Source organism: Crassostrea angulata, chromosome 10 (assembly GCF_025612915.1).
Source record: "Crassostrea angulata isolate pt1a10 chromosome 10, ASM2561291v2, whole genome shotgun sequence".
Taxonomy (NCBI): Eukaryota; Metazoa; Mollusca; class Bivalvia; order Ostreida; family Ostreidae; genus Magallana; species Magallana angulata.
Window position 1 is genome coordinate 23,047,105 of NC_069120.1, and position 20,824 is coordinate 23,067,928.

The following is a 20,824-nucleotide window of genomic DNA, read 5'->3' on the forward strand; positions in this document are numbered from 1 at the left end:
TTATTAACCTCAAAGACTTGGTTTACATCTCTCTCTCTCTCTCTCTCTGCAATTTTAACAGAAGAACAATAAATTACTAAATTTCACATGTTATTGGATTCATATTGACTGATGAACAAAAATCCACTGATAACAACATGAAAATAAATCTAATTTTTACAATTGAATTGAAACTAGATAATAAGAGCAGTTCATTTTTACAAAATTTAATGCTCTTTCAAAAAGTCCTTTTAATAGAGTGCTTCATGTAGATCCAAACACAGCATCTATCACTTCGGTCAGCCCCACTTCCTTCAGTGCTATCTTTAAGGTACCAGCTGTTGCTCTATCACCCTCATTTTCCTGTATAATTCAAGCAAATACATGTATGGTATTTTTAAAAAATGAGCTTTGAAATTTGCTTTTTATCTAAATGGAAGGTAAATGCTTTTTACTAAATCTTTAGAATATTTACCTGCCAAATAGTCAACATCTTTTTTGCACAAGCTACTTGTTCATTGTTTTCTGTCTCAAAATAGCTCATGTCATCTTCAGGGAAGTTTAACTCTGTGCCAAGCCTTTTCCAGTCCTCACCAAGCTTTTCAGCAACAAGTTCTATTTGATCCTTTGACAGAATGTCCTCTGGTATTTCTTCTCGTCCTATAAATGTAACACAAATCCTGGAAAAACTGTGACTATTTGAATTCTACCGTAAAAATTACTTAAGTGGTATGGGACACCTGTCGATATCAATTTGGATAAAAAAAACATTATTATTAAAATACTTTTGCAGTTTTAAAATTTCCATATTCAACAATATTTGACCAAAAAAATGTTTTAAATGTCTTGGAAAGGTAAAAATTTTAAAAGACCCAGCGGGATTTGAACTCATGACTTGCAGATCTAACCCATTGTGCTACGCTATTAGGTATATAACAATATCGGGAAAGAAAAAGTTCATAAAACTTTGCATGATTTTATTGTTTATTTCGATTAAAAGTATGTCACAATATGGAGGTGTCCCAGACCTTAAACAACTGATTTTTCAAATACTTCATGTCTTTGTATTACGGTAGATGTAATAGGCTTAGTACTGCCGTGCTCCTACTGCACTAGCTATTGGGTTAACTTTTTAACTCAGTTGGTAGAGCATTATTATTTCAAACTGAAGGGTCCCATGCTTGAGTCTAGTTGTGGACATCCTCCTCTTCTATTACAACATCAAGATCATTTACCTTTCTTTCTTAACATCAACATTCCTTTTCTCTCTTGTACTCAATTTAAGTTCATGAATAAAATTTCCAAAAAGCTTTTATCCACTCCACATTAATTTTTTCTGTTTTTCATACCTGCTTCCTCTGCCTGAGCCTTGAGTTCTTCATCTTCTACTTCCTGGGACTCTTTAATAGCCTCATCATCTCCCACCTCTGTCTTCATTTCCTCATTGTTTCCCTCTGGTGCTACATCTCCATTGGAGCCTGTGGATGGCAACTCTTGTGCTATCTTGTTTAGCATAAGTTCCAAGTACTGAGGGAGAGGCATGGCAGGAGTGTGGTGCTGACCAAAGAAATGGGGGCTTTGTCTCGCTAGAAGTCGAAGCGACTTCCATTGGAATACAGGATTATTCACCATTCTATAAACATGAGATTGAAGAAAACAATTAATATTAGGTTGCAACTCAGGTACTGGTATTTATCATAAGCAAACTGTCAATGCATTCAATGTAAAATGTTTGCACTGATTTTTTTAAATTGAAAATTAATATATGGAATACTATTAACATAGTATGATACAATAAATGAAATAAATGGGAAGATGTCAATTTACAACATATCACAGATAAAATACAAAACAGACAACAGTATGAAAACCTTACTTGTACTGTTCCTCAACTTTAGCCTCAGGATCAGCTTGCTCCATGGCTTCAGCAAAGAAATCTTCTAATGAGGGTAAAAATACCCTACAAAACATCGAAAACAATTAACAAGAAGTTTTCCTGTAACAATGATAAATTATTGAAATTTATCATTTTATGTGTCCATACCTCCTGGCAAGTTTTAAAGGAGTTGAGTTGAATCAGATACAAGAAAGATGAAAGAAATAAATGTATATGTGAAACTTAAAGTTTTCTATCTTGAACCAAAAAGATTTCGAAGGTGATCATGCATTGGAATGAAATGTTATTTTGATATTTGTAATTATTTCTGACCTCTTCTCTGCTTTGCAGGCTTCCATGTTATCTGGATTGATGTTCCATAATCTAGTGAGCTCTGCACTGCCCATTTTGATAATTTTCCCTCCATGTGCTTGAAGATCATCTCCTACCCATCGTCTTTTTGCTCTGTCAATGAAATGAACACTATGTCGATAAGATTCTAATAATAAGCATGGAAAACTCTACATGCTCAATAGCTTGAATATTGTTCCTAAGATGAGGGTTTCTGATCAGCTATTCTGCTTTGTGACGAACAGAGTGGATCAGGAATCTTTGACTTTGAGGATGTCTTTTGGCTCATTAAATGCAGAAATAGTGCCAAGGCCAAGATCTTTCTCACAGCAATTTTTAATACAAATGTAACGGGATGGGAGAAATAATGACGGACCAGACCAGGATTCGAACTGTCACATTCCCCCCCTTAAATGATCTTTGCCCCCGAAGATCACCCCAGGCTCTTCCCTTAGCAGGAGTTAACCTCTCAGTTCCAGGGGTTGGTCACGGCACCAAATGCAATGGGATGGAAGAAATAATTACGGACCAGACTAGGATTCGAACCCGGGCCCCCCCTGAATCTCTAGTCAGGTGCTCTACCAACTGAGCTAGCCAGGCGCCGGTATTCGAACCGGTCTGACCATCACACGAACAACAAACTTTGCTTACCTAGACTTTATTTTTGTGTCTTCTGCAACAGGTTTTCTTGCAAAGTCTGGGCACCCATCATTTTTCCACTTATTCCAGTGTTCTTCTCTTGCTAAGATATGCTATATTACAAAAACATATGGAAGCAATACATTTATGTATGCATATTGAGAATATGTAATATACCAGTACATGTATTTCAAAAACAATATGTCACCTACATATACCTGGTACTTGTACTACATTCAATAGACAGAAAACATTCACATAAAATTTTGATTTTGCTTGTTGCTTCAGATTCTGGGTTAAAATGCATAATTATGCACAATCAACATCAATTAAGGAATCTTTTAAAACATTTTTACATGAAACAAACAAATTACATGTAAATGTATAATACATGTATTGTATGTACAGATAATAGTTTGAGCTACATGATAAACATGTAATTTCATTAATTTACAGAAATGCTCTACATTTTTGTTTATTAATGCATACAGGTACAAAAACACAGAAAAATGTTGATTGTGGAACATATCTGCACTATCTTACAGAACAGTTGATTGTGGAACATATCTGCACTATCTTACAGAACAGTTGATTGTGGAACATATCTGCACTATCTTACAGAACAGTTGATGGTGGAACATACCTGCACTATCTTACAGAACTGCTCTCCATCAGGAGGAGTTTCTCTGATTAGCTGGTAAACTTTATCCTGTATTGTTTTGATCCACTGATTCTGTTCATCAGAAAGATTTTGACTGGCACTTTTGAAAAGAAATGAATTCAGTAAAGGGTATATACAATGGGATACCAATGATAATAATCCTCATAGCATTCTAAATTCATTATGTTATAAAATTGATAGGCCTTCCAAGTATTTACCATGTAATGCAGGAACTTATTACCTTTTGAATTTAACTTGTGAATTTAAATATTGGAAAAGGATGAGGAACTGAACCAGCACATATCTTCTGAAATTACTGTCATTCAATTGCAGGTCCAGCAACTGAGTAAAATAAAACAAAACATGTATGTTATCTTATTGATGTACATTATTATGAAATAATGAAACTCCTTCCCCCATAATAGAGAGATGTTAACTTACTCATGTATATTTGAGACATTTTAACAGCTAAACTATATGTACATGTATCTATACTAATGTTCACCTTTTCACTGGTTAAATATTTGGCAAAGAATGCTCTTGTGTCTGCTGGCCGAGGTAAATCTAGTTTCCTTCGTGATGATTTCATGTCATCCAGCTTTGCACTGGCAAAGGCATTCAGTACTACATCAGCATTCTAAAAAGGAAATATCTATCATGAAAACAGGTAAACAAGTTACCGGTACTTGCAGCATTTTGAGTTTCTGTGTATACCGTGTGTAAATTGTGCAATTCATTACATTGAAAACCAAGAGGTAAATTCAAGTGATCAAAAACAAAACATTTTGATACTGTTTTAAATTCAACATTATAAATATATAGACACTTGACCTGCTGAAATGCTTTCCAAGGGACTTTATCATAACACTGTGTAGGCTTTCTAAAGTAATCCTGAAGTGCCCAAAACCTCCTGTACAAGTTGTAATCAACTGGTGTTGACCTGCAATCAATTTTAAAGAAATTGTCAAATGATAGAACCATCAATTATTTCAGATAATTTAAACTAATCAAGAAGGCACATTGTACTCTTTTCCAATGTTAGTACATGTAATGCCCTTACCCTGTGAGATCTTCCATTTCCCCTTCTTCAACCTCCATGACATCATCAGAAATATCATGCTGAAAAAAGTAATAACCTCATGACATAATAAATCATCAAAAAAGGAATTTTCAAATTAAATTTTCTTACAAGCTATGATACATACAGATTTGGGCTTGACTTCCTCTGACTTTGTGGAAAACACTGTGACATTTTCGAGGTTAAACTGACTCATGAGATTCAAAGCTAAAATAAAATAAATGATATAAATGAGGCAATTTGTTTATATTACATATACTGCATTGCATTTACAGCATACTTCAAACTGGATGCCTGAATACGAGGAATTGTTACCTGATTTTTCTGACAACGGGAACAATCTTGACAAGAACAGCTGAATTCTCCCACAGAAAACTGTATTCTGTGACTTGCTCAACCTTCTGAGCAGATCTACAGATAAAAAACAAACACTGATTATTAACTAAGCAAAACATTTTAGATGAAGCCAGTAAATATCCATATCATGATTTTTTTTCCTTTTAAAAAAAAAAAACTTACCATTGCACATCCTCAAAAGATAGTTTTTCCCAGAATCATAAAACAGTGGCTGCAAAAACAAAAATATTAAGTTTGGGTTATGCTATTTTGGAAAAAAATAATAATCTTCCATTAACAATAATGTGTAGAGTAAAAACCACATGTATATTAAATACAAAAAAACACAAGTGCAATAAATTAAAAAATCCCAATGTCACTTACCCTTAAAGAACTAGACTGGCAATCATGCTTCATGCAATATCAAGTTTTTTTCACTTTATGTGAATTTTAAACCGCGTTGCATATGACATGTTATGTGAAATTATTTGAGCAAATGCTCTTTACCATATGAGTTTTATATTTCATACGAGTACAGTTGAGGATGTAAAGGTATAATAATCGAGAGTGGCCTCCACTTACTGTTTTCCACACAGGTAGTTTCTCCTCCACTAAGTAGAAGACAATTTCACACTGACTCAATGTGATCAAGTCAAATATATCAGACAGAAGGACGAATGGCATGATTACAGAACACAAATCTATGCAAAGAAAAATAAAAAGAGATTTAATGAATACAAAGAGTGAAATAGAGACACAAGTTGATTCCTATTTTTTTTTTCCAAATCAAGAATGATCATTAGTTCAGCTAATCATATGTTAAGCTATACTCAGGTAAAATATACTGTGGTACAAAGTCTTTCAAAAATACACTTACATCAACCAATCAAAGAACTTTTTTGAAAGCTGTTTTTTTGTTTTTTTTTAAATCTTCCCAAATATTGATGTATGAACTTGATTACCTTCCTTTGCCATTTCTATGGAATGTAAGATGACTTTTTTGTACTCTTCACAATCATCCGCCCTCATCTGTAAATATTTTCCAAATAGAAATGTGATATAGTACTTTCTTTGTCAATACATACTATCCTGTGTTGTAATTATAATTCAGCTCTGACATTGTAAATTGAAGGGAAGTAGATGTTTCGTTTTCCAAACTAGACATTTTAAGGTCAGACGACACGTTCCTCAATTTTATATAGCAATTTCCAAGAATTTGTTAATGGTTAACTACTACTCTGACAAGCTTTCTTGAAAAAAAATTAGGATATCTTACCAGGCATTTATGCAAAATACCAGAGAATGCAATTTCCTATATAGTCTTCTTGAAAATATACTTGAATTGCTGATATAAAAATAAATAAATAATACAGCACAGCAAAATTCACTGTATTGGGCCGGGCTTTGAACTCACAACCTCTAGAACCTACGCTCCTGGCAGAGAGCGGCCACGGCTCTAACCACTTGGCCATCTATGCATATATGCATATAGAAGTAAATTTTAATCATTTTAAAATCATTACAAAAATAACAATTTTTATTGGAACTCTCTATTACGAGGAGATACAAAAAAAGACGATCGAGGAACGTGTCATCTGACCTTAATCCATACATGTATCTGACATTGACTTACAACTACATCCTTCATGCTGTCTCGCAATGCCTGATCTACAGCCAATTTTTTCTCAGCTTCACTAAACAAAAAAAATAAAAATATTAAACAGATTTTAATTTCTATTGCAATTAAAGAGACAAAGAAACTGAAAGAGAAATCTTTGAAATGCCCTAAATAAAAAAAAAATTTCTGGGTGCTCACCTTCCACAAACTGACTGGAATATTTCTTTCCAATCATGGTTGTTTTCCAAAGAATCAAGTTTTCTCTACAATTTAAATTCAATAATCATTTTATAATCTTAGAACTAATTAAAGGATATAGATTCCTTATATATAGTAAGAGAAAGTTTGTACACCTCTGCTGATAGTCAAATTACCAATAAATTTTTTTTTAATCTTAACTTTATTCATCTTATTCTGCAACCAACAATACTTTTTAATGAGATACATGTACTAGTACATGTATTGTGAGCGGAGGACTAAAACTTTGGTAATGGAGCATTTATGGACATTATACATCTAGCTAAAATGAAGTAATAGAATTATTTTTGTTAAAACAGGTCCAGTACAATCTCTTGATTTGCGTAGCTACAAAGTTCCACAGCTTGCAAAAGCTCTATAGCTTGATAAAGCTATACGGAATAGCTTGATTTAGCTGTTTTGTCATAAATTGAATGTGAATTTTTTCAGCATGTAAACAAAGTTGTACTTTGGTGCAGTAATAGTTTTCAACTTTGAACTGTTCTGTAAACAATGCATGTAAAAAGAATGTGGGCGCTTAAGATGTAGATTCGGCAGGAATCTGGGCGCACAAGGAGAGTGAAAATTTCATCAATTAATTTTGAATATTTTTCGAATTATAACCGTTATTTGGTTTCTGTTGGATGTGGAATGATTGGAAAAATATTTGAAATGCAAAAGGTTTTATTATAATATGGGTCTAAATATAGCAACACGATGCAATTCATGCAAAATCCTACTTATTTACAACTGTTTTTAAATGATTTTGTTGTCTCTGGGTCTTCTCTCCACAAATTTGAAACTTGTAAAGGTAACATATTTCAACATTAAAAATGTCGCATTTTAAAAAGAGATGGAGAGATGACCCAGAGATGACTAATTATGTACTTTTCAAATTATTTTTTGAAGGATAAAAAACAAAGTCCATTGATATGAAAGTGGTGTTTCAAACAGTACTTTATAGACCATATATTGACAAGTCTCCGTGGCTCAGTGGTTTCGTCCTGGATTTAGTGAATACATACATTCAGTGTTTTGGGTTCAAATCCAACTGGTGGTCTTTTAAAAAAAAATTAAACTTTTTTGTTTTAAATGTATGTTATTATAACATGATGTTGAATTATAATATAACGGTATATTTTAATTTGTTTTTATTGATTTCTAGATCTGCTGTATGAACACTATAAAAAAATTCTTTTCTTATTACTAGTTTTTTAGGATAACACAATATAACTTCATTAAATAATGTTTTCATTAACATTTCCAACTAGTTATCGGTTTACCTCTCATTGCCATTTTTTGAAAGCTTTGTGAGTTTTTTAATAACCGGAATAGCCATGTACTTCGACTCTCAACATAATATATTTTTGTTGAAACCTGTACATAGCCTTTCGAGGTTATAGACATTTAAATCCCAATTGATTCGTGTCGAGGATTCCTGCAAACTTACAATCTTGTGCGCTCACTTTCTTACTCATCAAACTGTGTCTCTTTTTGCACTTAAAGTTCTAAAAGTTTTTGGTATATTGATCCATGACTTCACAGTGATTTTTCTACATTTTTTAAAAGGGTCCTGTGGCTATTGATTTGGGAAAAATCATCGACATTTTGATCAAATTGGGAAAAACAGTATCAGTATAAATATTGTAGCCAAGATGAAAATCAAATTAAAATAAAATGAACAGAAGCAAATACAAATATGATGCTTTCTTTTTTTTTCCCCAAGAGTAGCCCTCTTTTTCTTAATTTTCTTAACGTAATACTTCGATTTATGCGACATTACGCCACAATGCCTCACAAATCACGTTTACATCATTGTTTAAAAAGCACTTGAAAGGTCTAATATATATTATGGCATAAATTAGAGCGCTTGACCGACGAAGAATAAATGGAGGCTTGCCAAGTCGTACGAAAAAAATTCGGGTCGTCATTATCGATGCGCAAAAAAAAAAATCCTATCGATTGAATTGGGAAAAAATGTTGATAAATTTGGGAAAAATTCAGTAATTTTTGCTAGGGGAAAGGGCCGATATTCGGACCCAAATTTAGTGTAGAAAAATCACTGCTTCAGTTACTTCTTGAATGAAATATAAAGAAGATCAGTTATGGTAAACAAGATACGTATAATTGCAATTGATTGGTAATAATTCAGCACAATACATAATGAAATCATACTTATCCATGCCTCAGTGCTTACAAGTTGGTGGACAGTTACACAAACAATAGAAATACAATTTTTGATTAAAAGTGTTTTAAAGCAGCAGTTTTAAAACAAATTTTAATTCGGGTTGCCTTTTAATGGTGCGTGGTATAAATATGAGTGGTAATGAACTTGCGATTTTGTTGTATAATTCTAATAATTAACATTTTTATGAAAAACTGCATACAAAGAGTTTTACCAAGTTATTCTGAATAGCTAAATTAAACTATAAAGCTTTTTCATAGCCTTTTCCTAAATCAGGAGATTTTGCTGGGCCTGTTTATCACTTCGTACCGACGACTGATCTGTTTTCTAAAAATTAAACCATCAAGAATCTATTTCATGGGGTCTGATACATGATTTCAACTAATTAAAAGAAGAAAACAATAAAAGAAGAAAGAATACGAACACAAAATACATCCCTGGCATTTCCGAACACAAACTTCATGGAAGCAGCCATGTTTCTTTTTATAAATAACTCTTACTTTGATTGACTTTCATTTCTAACAAACAAAAATCCTTTCAGAACGGTTAAAATTCACTTATTGATTATTATTTATTGTTTAATCAAATGACAATACATATTGATGCGACATTCATTCTATTTTTCTTCTACACTTATTTCCATCTTGCTTTAATTAACAAATCGAATATTCAGGGAACGATTGGTGAAAACCGACACGTCAACAACCAAAAATCTATGGGTTGATAAGCCGATTTACTGTATAACCGGACATTTCATGATTTCTGCACTATGACAATTCCATAAAAGTGTAGAGCATGACGAGATATATGTCTGCAAGTGACTCTTTGCGGCAGAAAATTGCAGTCGATTCTGCATGTGTTATAAAAATGGATGAAAAAGTGGACAAGACCAATAAAAATCTGGATAGGCCCGTAGTAAAACTATGGTTTGTTGACATATCTGATTTTGGACGGACTTCTCAATTTCTACTTCTTTCGTCAGCCATATTTGTAGCGTATCTAATATATGGATATTTACAGGTAATATAACTGAATAATATTGATATTAACACTGATTAATTAAGACTAAAGAGGTACAGCACTGACACGAAACAGCATAACTGTAGTGCAGACCCAAAATGTAGATCTTGAGTTCTCGTTACATCAGGTTGGATTCACTCTTTAGAATTTTTTGTTTGCTTTGGGTCTGCCCTGCATTTTTCCAAGGTCCTCTCTGTGTTTGCTTTACCTAGCTGTTTTTAATTTGCAATCAAGTTTGACCAAAACTGTAAGCCTTTATTCTTTATACTGCTACATGTAGTAAGCCCTGCCTCTTGTTTATCCCAAATACAGTAGAACTACAATGTATATATTTCAGCTATTATTCAGAAATGATTGAAAGTATTTTTGAACAGTTAGATGTCATTTTAAAAATTAACGCAATGTTGTTGTTTTTACGTTGGATAATTTTATGTACCAATATAAGCAAAAATAACATTATCAATTCAGAAACATTGTGATACAATCATAAGAGATAACTGACAGTAAAGTAGCATTGATAACACTTCCATTGGACATAATGTCTGTTTTCAACAGTTAGCAATTTATGTAGTTTTTAATATGCTGCTCAAGAAGTAAGCAAGACTTGAAAATCCCAAACTATTTTCAAAAATTAAATAAATTTTGTATGTTCCTGAAATTCAAGACAATAAATTTTATTGGCATTAATTTTGACATTTTAAACATACCGGTATATCTTCAATTCTATTATTCAATTTCATATTTCAATTAACCGAACATGTTGGAAAATTTTCATATATTAATGTACATATGTTGTGTATATAAGCTAGATTCTGCTTATCTTTGACATCAAACCAAATACATAGCCAAGCTTAGCATTTTAGATATTTATTTAGATGTTTGTTGCCTAAATGTTTGTTTTACATTACCAATATTTATTTTCTTTGGTTTTGTTATCCAGGAGCTGATATTTAGGCTTAAGGAGTTTCGTCCATTTGGTTGGTATCTCACACTTGTGCAGTTCCTCTGTTATTTGATATTTGGACTTCTTGAAATGTATGTGAGGAAAAATTTCAAAAGAAAGTATGTATAACATGATCAAATGTACACATTATTTTAAATGACAAAGAATTGAATACATCTGTATAGTGTTTTGCTTAAATGCCTTAATCATCAAAGTTCATGAATACTCCTTTCTATTAATGTTGATTTCTTTTTCATTACCTTGGCATTTCCATTAATGTTAAACATGTTTAAAATTTCAAACCTTTTTAAAATTTTTGCAGAATTCCTTTGAAAACATATGCACTCCTGGCTTTTCTCACTGTTGCAACCATGGGTCTTTCCAATACGTCCGTTGGATATCTGAATTATCCCACCCAGGTTATCTTCAAATGCTGTAAACTAATACCAGTTATGGTGGGCAGCATACTTATTCAGGGTGAGGTGTGCAAAGCATACATACATAAGTCTTAAGAGATTTTTTTAAAGAGGGCATATCTAGTTTTAAAAAAATGTATAAATTTGAGTGCAGGAACATGTTATGCATATTAAAGTAAACTTTTCCCCAAGTGTGCCTACTGCCAAAATAATTTTACAATGCAAATTTTTATATTTCTTACTGGTATGTACACTAAATGTAGTTATAGTTTTATCATGTAGGCTGTGTAAATGTGTCATTTGTACCGTTAAATGAACTAGAACATGCACTGTGAAATATTGAAATCTATCACAATACAGAAAAAAACCCTACACAAATGTTTTCAAAGTTCACAACATTGAAATTGAGTTTTTGATAGAGAATAAATTCCATATCATTTGAAATATTCAGTGTTCAATTTAGGGCTAGCCCATATATGTACATCAAGATCTTATTTCTTTTGTAGGAAGGCGATACAACTGTTTAGATGTCAGTGCCATGCTCAGTATGGTGATTGGGCTGATTTTATTTACTCTAGCAGATAGTAGCGTTTCTCCCAACTTTAATACTTATGGTAATTATACATGTAAAAATTAACACAGTTTAATATGTGCTTATTTGGAAATTACTGACAAAAATGTAATTGCAAATGCATAAATTACTTGTCGCTGATCTCTGCATTAGAAACAGCATTGTAAAAAATTGAATTCAGTCAACTTGAATACACTTTATCAGAAATGTTCACTTATGAACTTAACTATGAAATTGCAAGATCATAAAATCATAAGCATCAAACTTTTGTTATGATTTCATGTAATGCACACTTGTCAGATAAATAATAGCAAGATTTAAAATCCTAGAGGGGTGTGTCATGCTATTTTATGCAGATAATAACTTCTTGTTAACCAAGATAGATATTTGAATGTTGATAATGTTATTTTTGTTTTACAGGTGTTATTTTAATTTCTTTGGCTCTATGTGCTGATGGTGCTATTGGTAATGTCCAGGAAAAAGCTATGAAGCAGTATGAAGCCTCTAACACAGAAATTGTAAGTCAATAAAATGTGTATTAGCCTCATGTATTATAATCATATGGCCAGTTTTCAACACTGTGCATTGATACAAACATATCCTTTTTATATACATTGTAGGTCTTTTATTCTTATGGAATAGGATTTTTCTACATTTTGGTTGGGTTAGTTATCTCAGGAAATTTTTTCCCTGCATTTGAATTTTGCAGACAAGTAAGTTGATACCAATTAAACTTTATATACCAACATGTATATGCATACCTCAGGATATGTATTAAGAATGCTCTTCAGATTCTTTCTATGTTATGAAGATATTATTTTATATACATGAATTACATTTTAATCTTTTGAAACCCATTTTTTTAATTTCTTAAACATACCATGATAAATACTCAAACAGAAGGCATTTCTATTAACAGCATCCAGTACAAACTTATGGTTATGGACTTTTATTTTCCATATCTGGATATATTGGAGTGGCATTTGTACTTTCACTAGTAAAAGCCTCTGGAGCCTTAATAGCTGTAACAGGTAAGTTTTACTTGGAACTGGTATACTTTTGATTATTGGTATACTTTCCCTTCCATTATTAGAGATTGAGAGTGGAAGGCTGTGTTTGAGAGATTAAATTTAATTGCATGGTTTATTTTTCCAGTGACAACATGTAGAAAAGCTGTAACCATTGTTCTGTCCTTCCTTTTCTTCTCCAAGCCATTTACAATTCAGTAAGTGTTGCCATTTTTCTTGCAAATCTTCAAGTAGAAATTCCTAAAGATGATTTTAAGTTATTTTACTTCCTTATGTATTGCACAAGCTAAAATATATCACAATTTAAATTCATATGCTTATGATATGAAAATCAATGTAAAGTTTTGTATATTAGTCTTGTATATTAGTATTATTATCTTAATCTGCTCTTGAATTTCAACGAAAGAATAAGAATAAGAAAGAATTTTAAAATGAAAAGAGAAAGAATAAAGCTGTCTATCAAAGTTAAGATATTGTGGAAGGCTTTGGCCAGATTTCTTAAAGGGGAGGGTTGTAACAGTTAATGGGGTTATCTTCCCTTGCTTGTTCATATCAAGTTCTTGTATTTTTAATGTAAATTTCTAGACGTATACATTTCCATTTTCTAGGTATGTGTGGTCTGGACTGCTAGTAGTGATAGGAATTTATCTCAATGTGTACAGTAAAAACAGGACTTCAATGGATCAAGTGATGCTAGATACATTTACAAGAATGCAGACATGTTTCAGGTCCAAAAGAACAAGTTATAGAAATACACTTACTGAGGTCTAGCTTAAAAATGCAAGGAACAGTGACAGTTGAATACATGTACCGGTACATTTACATTTGTAAAATGGCTAAGAAATAATGATATTACATTTTATTTCATTCTCTAGTCTAACCATACTGATTCTCTGATGATAATCTCAGAAAAAATTTCCATAATGTGTTCAAGGTAACAGTTACATGTATTTATGACTGCTTCTTAAAGTTTTTTACAATACTTTAGTAACCTTGAAATCTTGTGAGTGAAGTATGTTTGTTAGGTGTAAATATTGCATTTTATTTATTGAAGAAGAAATGATGGAAATTAAGTGATTTTTATATAGTTATATAGATTATTCATAATTATTCTTATACATGAATTTCTTAATCAGGTAGGCCTACTTTCCTTTTATTTAATATTTAAAGGATGTAAATGGTGATATGTACAGAATACATTATCATTGTATTTTCATGATAGCTATTTACTGTATTGTTCTTTTACATCAAAATAAATACATTTTTGTTACTTTAATCATATTGGATATACTGCACGTGTTTAAATTATGCGTATGTGTAGGCCTATAGAAATTAAGCAACGTGTTCTTTGTAATAATGATGGTTACGATGTCTGCTCGACAATGTACGATGTTTGTGCGATAACACTACGAGTTGTGGCGATTCATATACGAATTTCGGCGATTAAGTAACGAGCGCTTTGAGATATTCCTATGAGCAGGTAAGATGGAAGACGATTTTTATACGATACTCTTACGAATGAGTACGATATTACCACGAATAAACACGAGTTTTTACGATTATGTATCTGGTGTTTTTTATTAAACAAATTAATGATTGCATTCTTGCATAAAATACTTACCTGGAAATCGTTTTAAATTTCAAGCATAAGATGAATAATGCAATCAGAATAATATTCATATGGATTATAAAAGATGTATGAAAACAAATACAGGTAGAAGTAAATCCGTGCGTTAAGATTACCAACAAAAATACATATTGTATTTTTTGCCCTTTCCGCTGCCCATAGTAGACTCGAGAAACAATCGCATGAACTCGTAGAATATTCGGGGTATATCGAAGGATATTCGTAGCATCGTACATGTAAGTACATGTACTACGAAGTTTCGCGAGTTTCCTACGAATGTAGATTTATTGCGACTATGTGCACGAGTGCAGTGCGAGTGTCGTACGAAAGTCTACGAATACTTAAAAGTCGTACTGTGGGCACGATTGTTTTGAACATGCTCAAAACAATCGCCGCGTTTGGCGATTTGCTGAGATGAAGGAAAATAAAGGAAGAGAGTCTACGAATATCTCTACGATGAACCCCGAATAAGTGCTATTATTGAATTCGTACACTATCATAGCTCAAAATCGTGACAGTGTGACAGGGGCTTAATGCACGTTTGCTCTAGTCTGGTCCTGATGTCTTAAAAGAACTCTAGAAAAAGGTTTTAACGTTATTGAGTCCAGCAAGATTTTTTAATCATAAAGTATGCTGAGTCTGAAATGATATGCTTGCAATTGTCTTCATGAAAATTCTTTTACTTCAAATTACTCTCTTTAAGTATATTAAATAGGGAAAAATAACGACACACACTTAGAATTGGTCTAGCATAGTTTCTCATCATATCCAAAGTGTTTCCTAATAAATATGCTAGCCATCCACAAATGGCATTAATTAGGTAATTTTGTAATTTCTAAAATCGAGATAAAGGGTAAAACAAACAATTATTATTCGGTCCAGCAAAGTTTCTAATCATAATTAAGGTGTGGTAAGTCAGGAGTAACATGCTGTCTTTCAAGAAAATGGCGTTAATTATATTAAAAAAAGGCAACTCATTAATTTCGGTTGCTAAGAAGAGGTAAAAAATGTGTTAAAGAATTCCAAATTAAAGCTTTATAAAGAAGTTTAATCAAATGAAACGAAGTGTACAAATTTACTCCTTTCCATATAAATTTTTTTAAGAGAAATATTATTTCAATGACAAAAATAGAACATTTTATTGAAAATATAGCCTCTCTTAGATAAGAAAAAATATGAGAGGTGCATTACATGTGTGTATGATTAAATAAAGAACCAGAAAGCTTATATAAAAGAGAAGATAAAGACAATATATGTATCATTTTGACATATGCATGAGTTTGAGAGTTGGAATTACAAGTGCATTTATTTTAAAACTAGTGAGCTAATCGAACGTATAACTTCATGTTATACTATAAGGAAAACAATACAATTATGTTAAGAACAATTTGAAGTAAAACACCAAAGGAAATACATGTATGAAATACATCCCCTAGATGCTTTCACATATTTAGAGAATAAAATTAAGTAAAGAAAAAAAGTGTCGAGGTTACACTAGGTACCCTGAAATCGGTTACTGTCGATGATAGATTTTTGAACCATATAAAAATGTATTTATTATCATTATCGCTAAGATTGGGAGACCCAAAGAGTAATAGGTTGACATATGTTGAATCTCGAAATAATTATAATTCTGTTCAGCAAATAGAATCATAAAGAAGGCGTGTGCTTTTTCTAAAGCTTCTCCAATGGGAAAAAAGCACGAGACCCACAATAATAATTCGTGTCCAGCGAAGTTTATCAACATTATTAAGCCGTGCTGAGTCTGAAAAAATGTGCTGGCTATGACCATCACGACGTTAATTATGTCAAAATCAAATAGGCCCACAGCTAGATTTGATAACTTTCTTTTAATTAAGTTTTTTTTTAATAGGAAAAAGCGTGAAACGAACAATCATAGTCCGATCAAACGAAGGTTTTATTCAGAACTAGGGCAAGCTGATTCTGAAGATATATGCTGGCTTTTACAAAAAAAAAATGGCGTTTTTTTAGGTCAAAGTTGTCGACAGCCTGATTTCATAACCTTTCAGAGGGGTATAATGTGTAAGTATCATATTATACAAATGTGCATCTGATAAATTATATTAAATCACTACAACGAATAAAATCAAACAGTTTCACTCCTTACAAAAATGTTCATTTCCTCCGCTTTGTCTTATAGGCGCATTACTGGTATCTGTTCTTGATTTTAATTACCCTTCTTGTTCCTAAACCTTTTTTGTTTTATAACACTTTATGAATCGAGTTCTTCGATCTGCCACAGAATTAGTTAAGAATATTTGTTATACTTTCATGTTAAATACTGAAATCTGATTGGTTAAGACGCAGTTAATAATATTTTCTATTACCCTCAGCGTTAGCAACGCACTTAGCAACGGGTAACATTAAAATGTTACATGCGCGAAAATTATGCGCGTACGGTTCGCTGTAGAATTCACGTTATTCCTATTTAAAAGCAGTAAAATTTTCTTAAAAATTAAGACATTCGAGGATAACAGTTGAAATTGACACCCCTCAAAAACCATTGTCAACCTCCGCTTCGCGTCGGTTGACAATGGTTTTCTCGGGGTGTCAATTTCAACTGTTACCCTCCCAAACAGGCACTATTTATATAGTGGCACACCCTGTCAGTTCGTGAAACGGTCACTCTGAATTAAAGTTAAATGTTTGGAGTTATATTTAATACACACAAGATGAAAAATAGATGTTATGGCTGTGCAGGTAGCACAACAGTTATTTAACTCATATGCTACAAGTCTAATTTGCAACACTTCCTCTCAGCTAATCAAGCTTGCTGGTGGATGTTTGTACTTCTTTTAAGCCAATGAACATCCGTGTCAATGCTGTTGTTTAGTAAATGCTACCCTCTCTAGAATTAGTTCATTTCGTTCACTGATATGGTGTGAACTCCTTATTTCTAGAGGATATCGAGGCAATCGTCGTATAAAATGTACAGAATCAACTATAAGAAGAGATATTAACTGCAACCAAAAAATCATACTTGTATGACAGGTACCAAAAAACCTTCCGTTTTAAAATTTGTACAGCTGCTTAGCTCTGATAACTCCAAATTCATTTACATAATCCATAATATCATACAATGCATGATACATGTAATATGTGGCTTTCTTATATGCATTTTAATATTAATTATTTTACGCACATATTTTCTGTTCATTGTATGTAATATGTACAAATTAGCCACAATAAAGAATATGACAAAATCTTTGACACTCGACACTCGGAGAACCGAAATTTTACAGGCGAGAAAGTAATAAATTTTTGCACAATCTCTAGATTTTGTAAAATTTCATCATGTCTTTTACTTTCTATTCAGAGCAAGGCAAGATCCTAGTCATTTTTTGAAACAAAGTACCTAACTTTAATTTACTGTTTATGGCCAGGAATTGGAATTCACTATTGAGTGATTGAATATTTCATACAGTCAAGAGATCAGTGTTTTTGAAACACAAATGATGTTAGATTGGGTAAATTTTCTTAACTCAAACCCGTCTTGAGACTACAATACAAAGACAGTTTATGTAAAGAGGAGTTTGAAATTTGGAAACGATCACTTTGAATTAGATTTATATATATATATATTTTTAAATACATACATGATGAAAAATAGATGTTTTGGTTGTGCAGATAGCACATTTATTCACCTCATATTACAAGACACTAAACGCTGCAATGAAAGAGCAGGTACAAGGAGGCCCTTCTATGAAATAAATTAAGAAAGGATTGCAAAAAAAATCTTCAGTTATTCCCCAGTTATTCTTCCTGAGAGGGCATTAGAAGATGGGATTTCCTGCTCAGAAATTGACCAAAAAAAACGACGCTGACAAATGAAGCATTGATTTTATTTGCCTTTCATAAAACTTGTGACTTGCTTTATGGATTACCTTCGAATGTAAGAGACAACTTCTCGAATATTGGGAGGAAACCCCCAAAACAAAAAACAAAACAAAAAAACCCAAAACCCCCTAGGAAAAAACCCCAGACAACTCAATAAAACCAGGAAAACAAGTAAGAGCAAAGTTTAAAGAGCTAGAGATATAAGCAAATCGAAAGACAAAATCTGTACGCACTTAAGTAAATTGAAATTGAAGAAAAAGCAGGGAGATAAGATTGAACTACACTACAATGGAACAGTTGCTTCGGTCAATTCCAAAAGTATCTGATAAAAGGAAAGCTCTTGTTGCACAACTACAAACTGTGTTAATACAGGTTGTAAAAATAAAACAAAGCAATATTTAATGCAACTTCTAAAGAAAAAACTCTATCAATTGAATAGTTGACTGTGAATGTGCAGAAACTAAATAAAGATTTTGCGACCTTAGGCGTACAGCCAAAGCATTTATTCGATCCTCCATTTCTAGTCGGAATAAAATGAAACACATAGTTAATGAAGGGGTGTTTACACGTAGAGTGAGAAGTACTGTCCCCGGATTTCGTGATGTTTTAAAATATACTGTTTATGACCATGGTCTTGATGAGCACGGGCATGTTACAGAGGCAATTGTAATATATACCTATAAGTAGATGAATGACTATAAAGCTAAAAACTTGAAGTAATAAAGTAGTAAGTGGATATAGGAAGCATGAACCCGAGTTATATGAAACGAGGAGTTTCATCTTTTTTATTTTTTTTTTACTTTTTATTCCCTATCCAACAGTACATATAGTACATTGTCCCTCGGTTACTTTTAAATTGGTTTATCATTTCTTTCTTCTTTTTTTTACGGAATTGCCAACAATACTTCCTATAATTTAAAAATCATTATTTAATTTATAAAATGATATTACAGTAATATTATTACATGTACATGTATATTGTAACAGTTCATTTTCAATTTTTATTAATTTGTAAATTTTAAAATTAGAAAACTCATTAACATTTACTTGATTCACTTTAATAGCATATATTCTATTTTACAAAGAGTTAACAAAAAGTATTTAAAGCTTCGAGAGTGAAGAAAAGTTTTGGTCGTTTTGCTAGATCAGTTCAATTTTTGAATTTGCAGATATCCTGTGCTTTGTGAAAGTGGTTGGTAGGCCAGTAAACTTTGTAGAGGGTCCAGGTATAGCAAGTTGTGCAAGTCTATTGTTGTCAGAGCCGAGCGTAAAGTTCTTGGAACGATAACTGCTAACTGATCTCTTAGCTGTACAGGGAGCAAACAATTTTTTTCACATCATATTACAAGATACTAAACGCTGCAATGAAGAAGCGGGTACCAGGAGGAGTCTTTTATGAATAAAATTTAGAAAGGATTGCAGAAAAATCTTCTGTTGTTCCCCCCAGCAAACTTCCCAAGAAGGCAGTTGGAATGTTAGATTTCCTGATCTGAAATCAACCAAATGAAACGACGCTGACAAATAAAGCATTGCTTTTATTTGCCTTTCATAAAAATTTTGAATGGCTAGTGGAATTACCTTTAAGTGGAAGAAATCTCTTTTTGAATATTGCAAACAAAAAAACCAAGGAAGACAAATAAGAGAACAATTCAAAGAGAGGTATAAAGAAATCAAAAGAAAAAACTAAAGGCACTGAAGTCAAAGCACGAAGATGAAGAAAAAGCAGGAAGAAGAGACTGTAAAAAAAAAGAGGAAAACAAACGTCAGATTTTGTATTGTGGCAGAACTACAATACAATGAAACGTTTCTATCAAACAGTAGTGTTTAACACGTCTCCTTGTCTTTTGTTTTCATTTTAAGATGTTAACATTTACATAATCTCTCCATCTTTGATTTTTTGTGAAAAGAAGTGAGTTAATTTTTATATAACTAAAAAGTCAACTTTTTGTTAAACGTCTCTTCAGTCATTCTGTTCATATTTTTGAACTATTTGTATCAGTTTTTGTGTTAAAAGTGGTATATATTAAGTCCCTTCGTATTAATTCTAGTTTAACAATAAGTTTTAAAAAACGATAAAACGAAGTCCTAGACCCTTTTATATTGTGTAGTATTTGTTTAAGCAATTGCTTGGCCCGAAAAGGTCTTCTTCCGAGAATCCCACCAATTTGATGATTAATCACTGCGCCGCTTTGACTTCAAAATTTAATATTTACATTCTACTGTGTTTTTCCATTAAAATCCGTGATGTTTAAGGAAGGAGTCTTTTCATTATCAAACATACTTCTTATAATAAGAGATGCATGAAATTTTGACACAGTCAAACGGATCATATTACTTAATGATTCTATCAGTTTAATTAAATTTGACCTTTTTGTTTCCGGATAAAGGTCAGGTCAAGGTC

General features: G+C 32.2%; 2 protein-coding genes across 4 annotated transcripts; one reads left to right on the forward strand and one right to left on the reverse strand.

The window, feature by feature from the left end:
- Positions 1-77: 77 nt before the first annotated feature.
- On the reverse strand, positions 78-9,527 carry LOC128165874 (THO complex subunit 1-like). The gene is made up of 19 exons (XM_052830785.1): positions 9,385-9,527; positions 6,737-6,801; positions 6,554-6,614; positions 5,883-5,949; positions 5,503-5,621; positions 5,104-5,152; positions 4,900-4,995; positions 4,712-4,791; positions 4,567-4,625; positions 4,338-4,446; positions 4,012-4,143; positions 3,748-3,848; positions 3,489-3,606; positions 2,858-2,958; positions 2,189-2,320; positions 1,856-1,939; positions 1,329-1,612; positions 455-639; positions 78-342 (listed from the first exon to the last, which is right to left on the reverse strand). The coding sequence occupies exons 1-19, from the start codon at positions 9,433-9,435 to the stop codon at positions 244-246; spliced, it is 1,992 nt and encodes a 663-aa protein (XP_052686745.1). The 5' UTR covers positions 9,436-9,527; the 3' UTR covers positions 78-243.
- A 101-nt stretch (positions 9,528-9,628) lies between these two features.
- Positions 9,629-14,214, forward strand: LOC128165876 (adenosine 3'-phospho 5'-phosphosulfate transporter 2-like). 3 transcript variants are annotated; one of them, XM_052830788.1, is made up of 9 exons: positions 9,629-9,980; positions 10,921-11,042; positions 11,246-11,400; positions 11,846-11,953; positions 12,331-12,428; positions 12,531-12,623; positions 12,830-12,941; positions 13,066-13,135; positions 13,547-14,214. In XM_052830788.1, exons 1-9 carry the CDS (start codon positions 9,756-9,758, stop codon positions 13,707-13,709), a joined length of 1,146 nt encoding a protein of 381 aa, XP_052686748.1. In that variant the 5' UTR covers positions 9,629-9,755; the 3' UTR covers positions 13,710-14,214. The 3 variants fall into 3 exon arrangements, with proteins under 3 accessions (XP_052686748.1, XP_052686749.1, XP_052686750.1); XM_052830789.1 differs by having other exon boundaries at positions 10,921-11,015; XM_052830790.1 differs by having other exon boundaries at positions 9,747-9,886.
- The last annotated feature ends 6,610 nt before the right edge of the window (positions 14,215-20,824 follow it).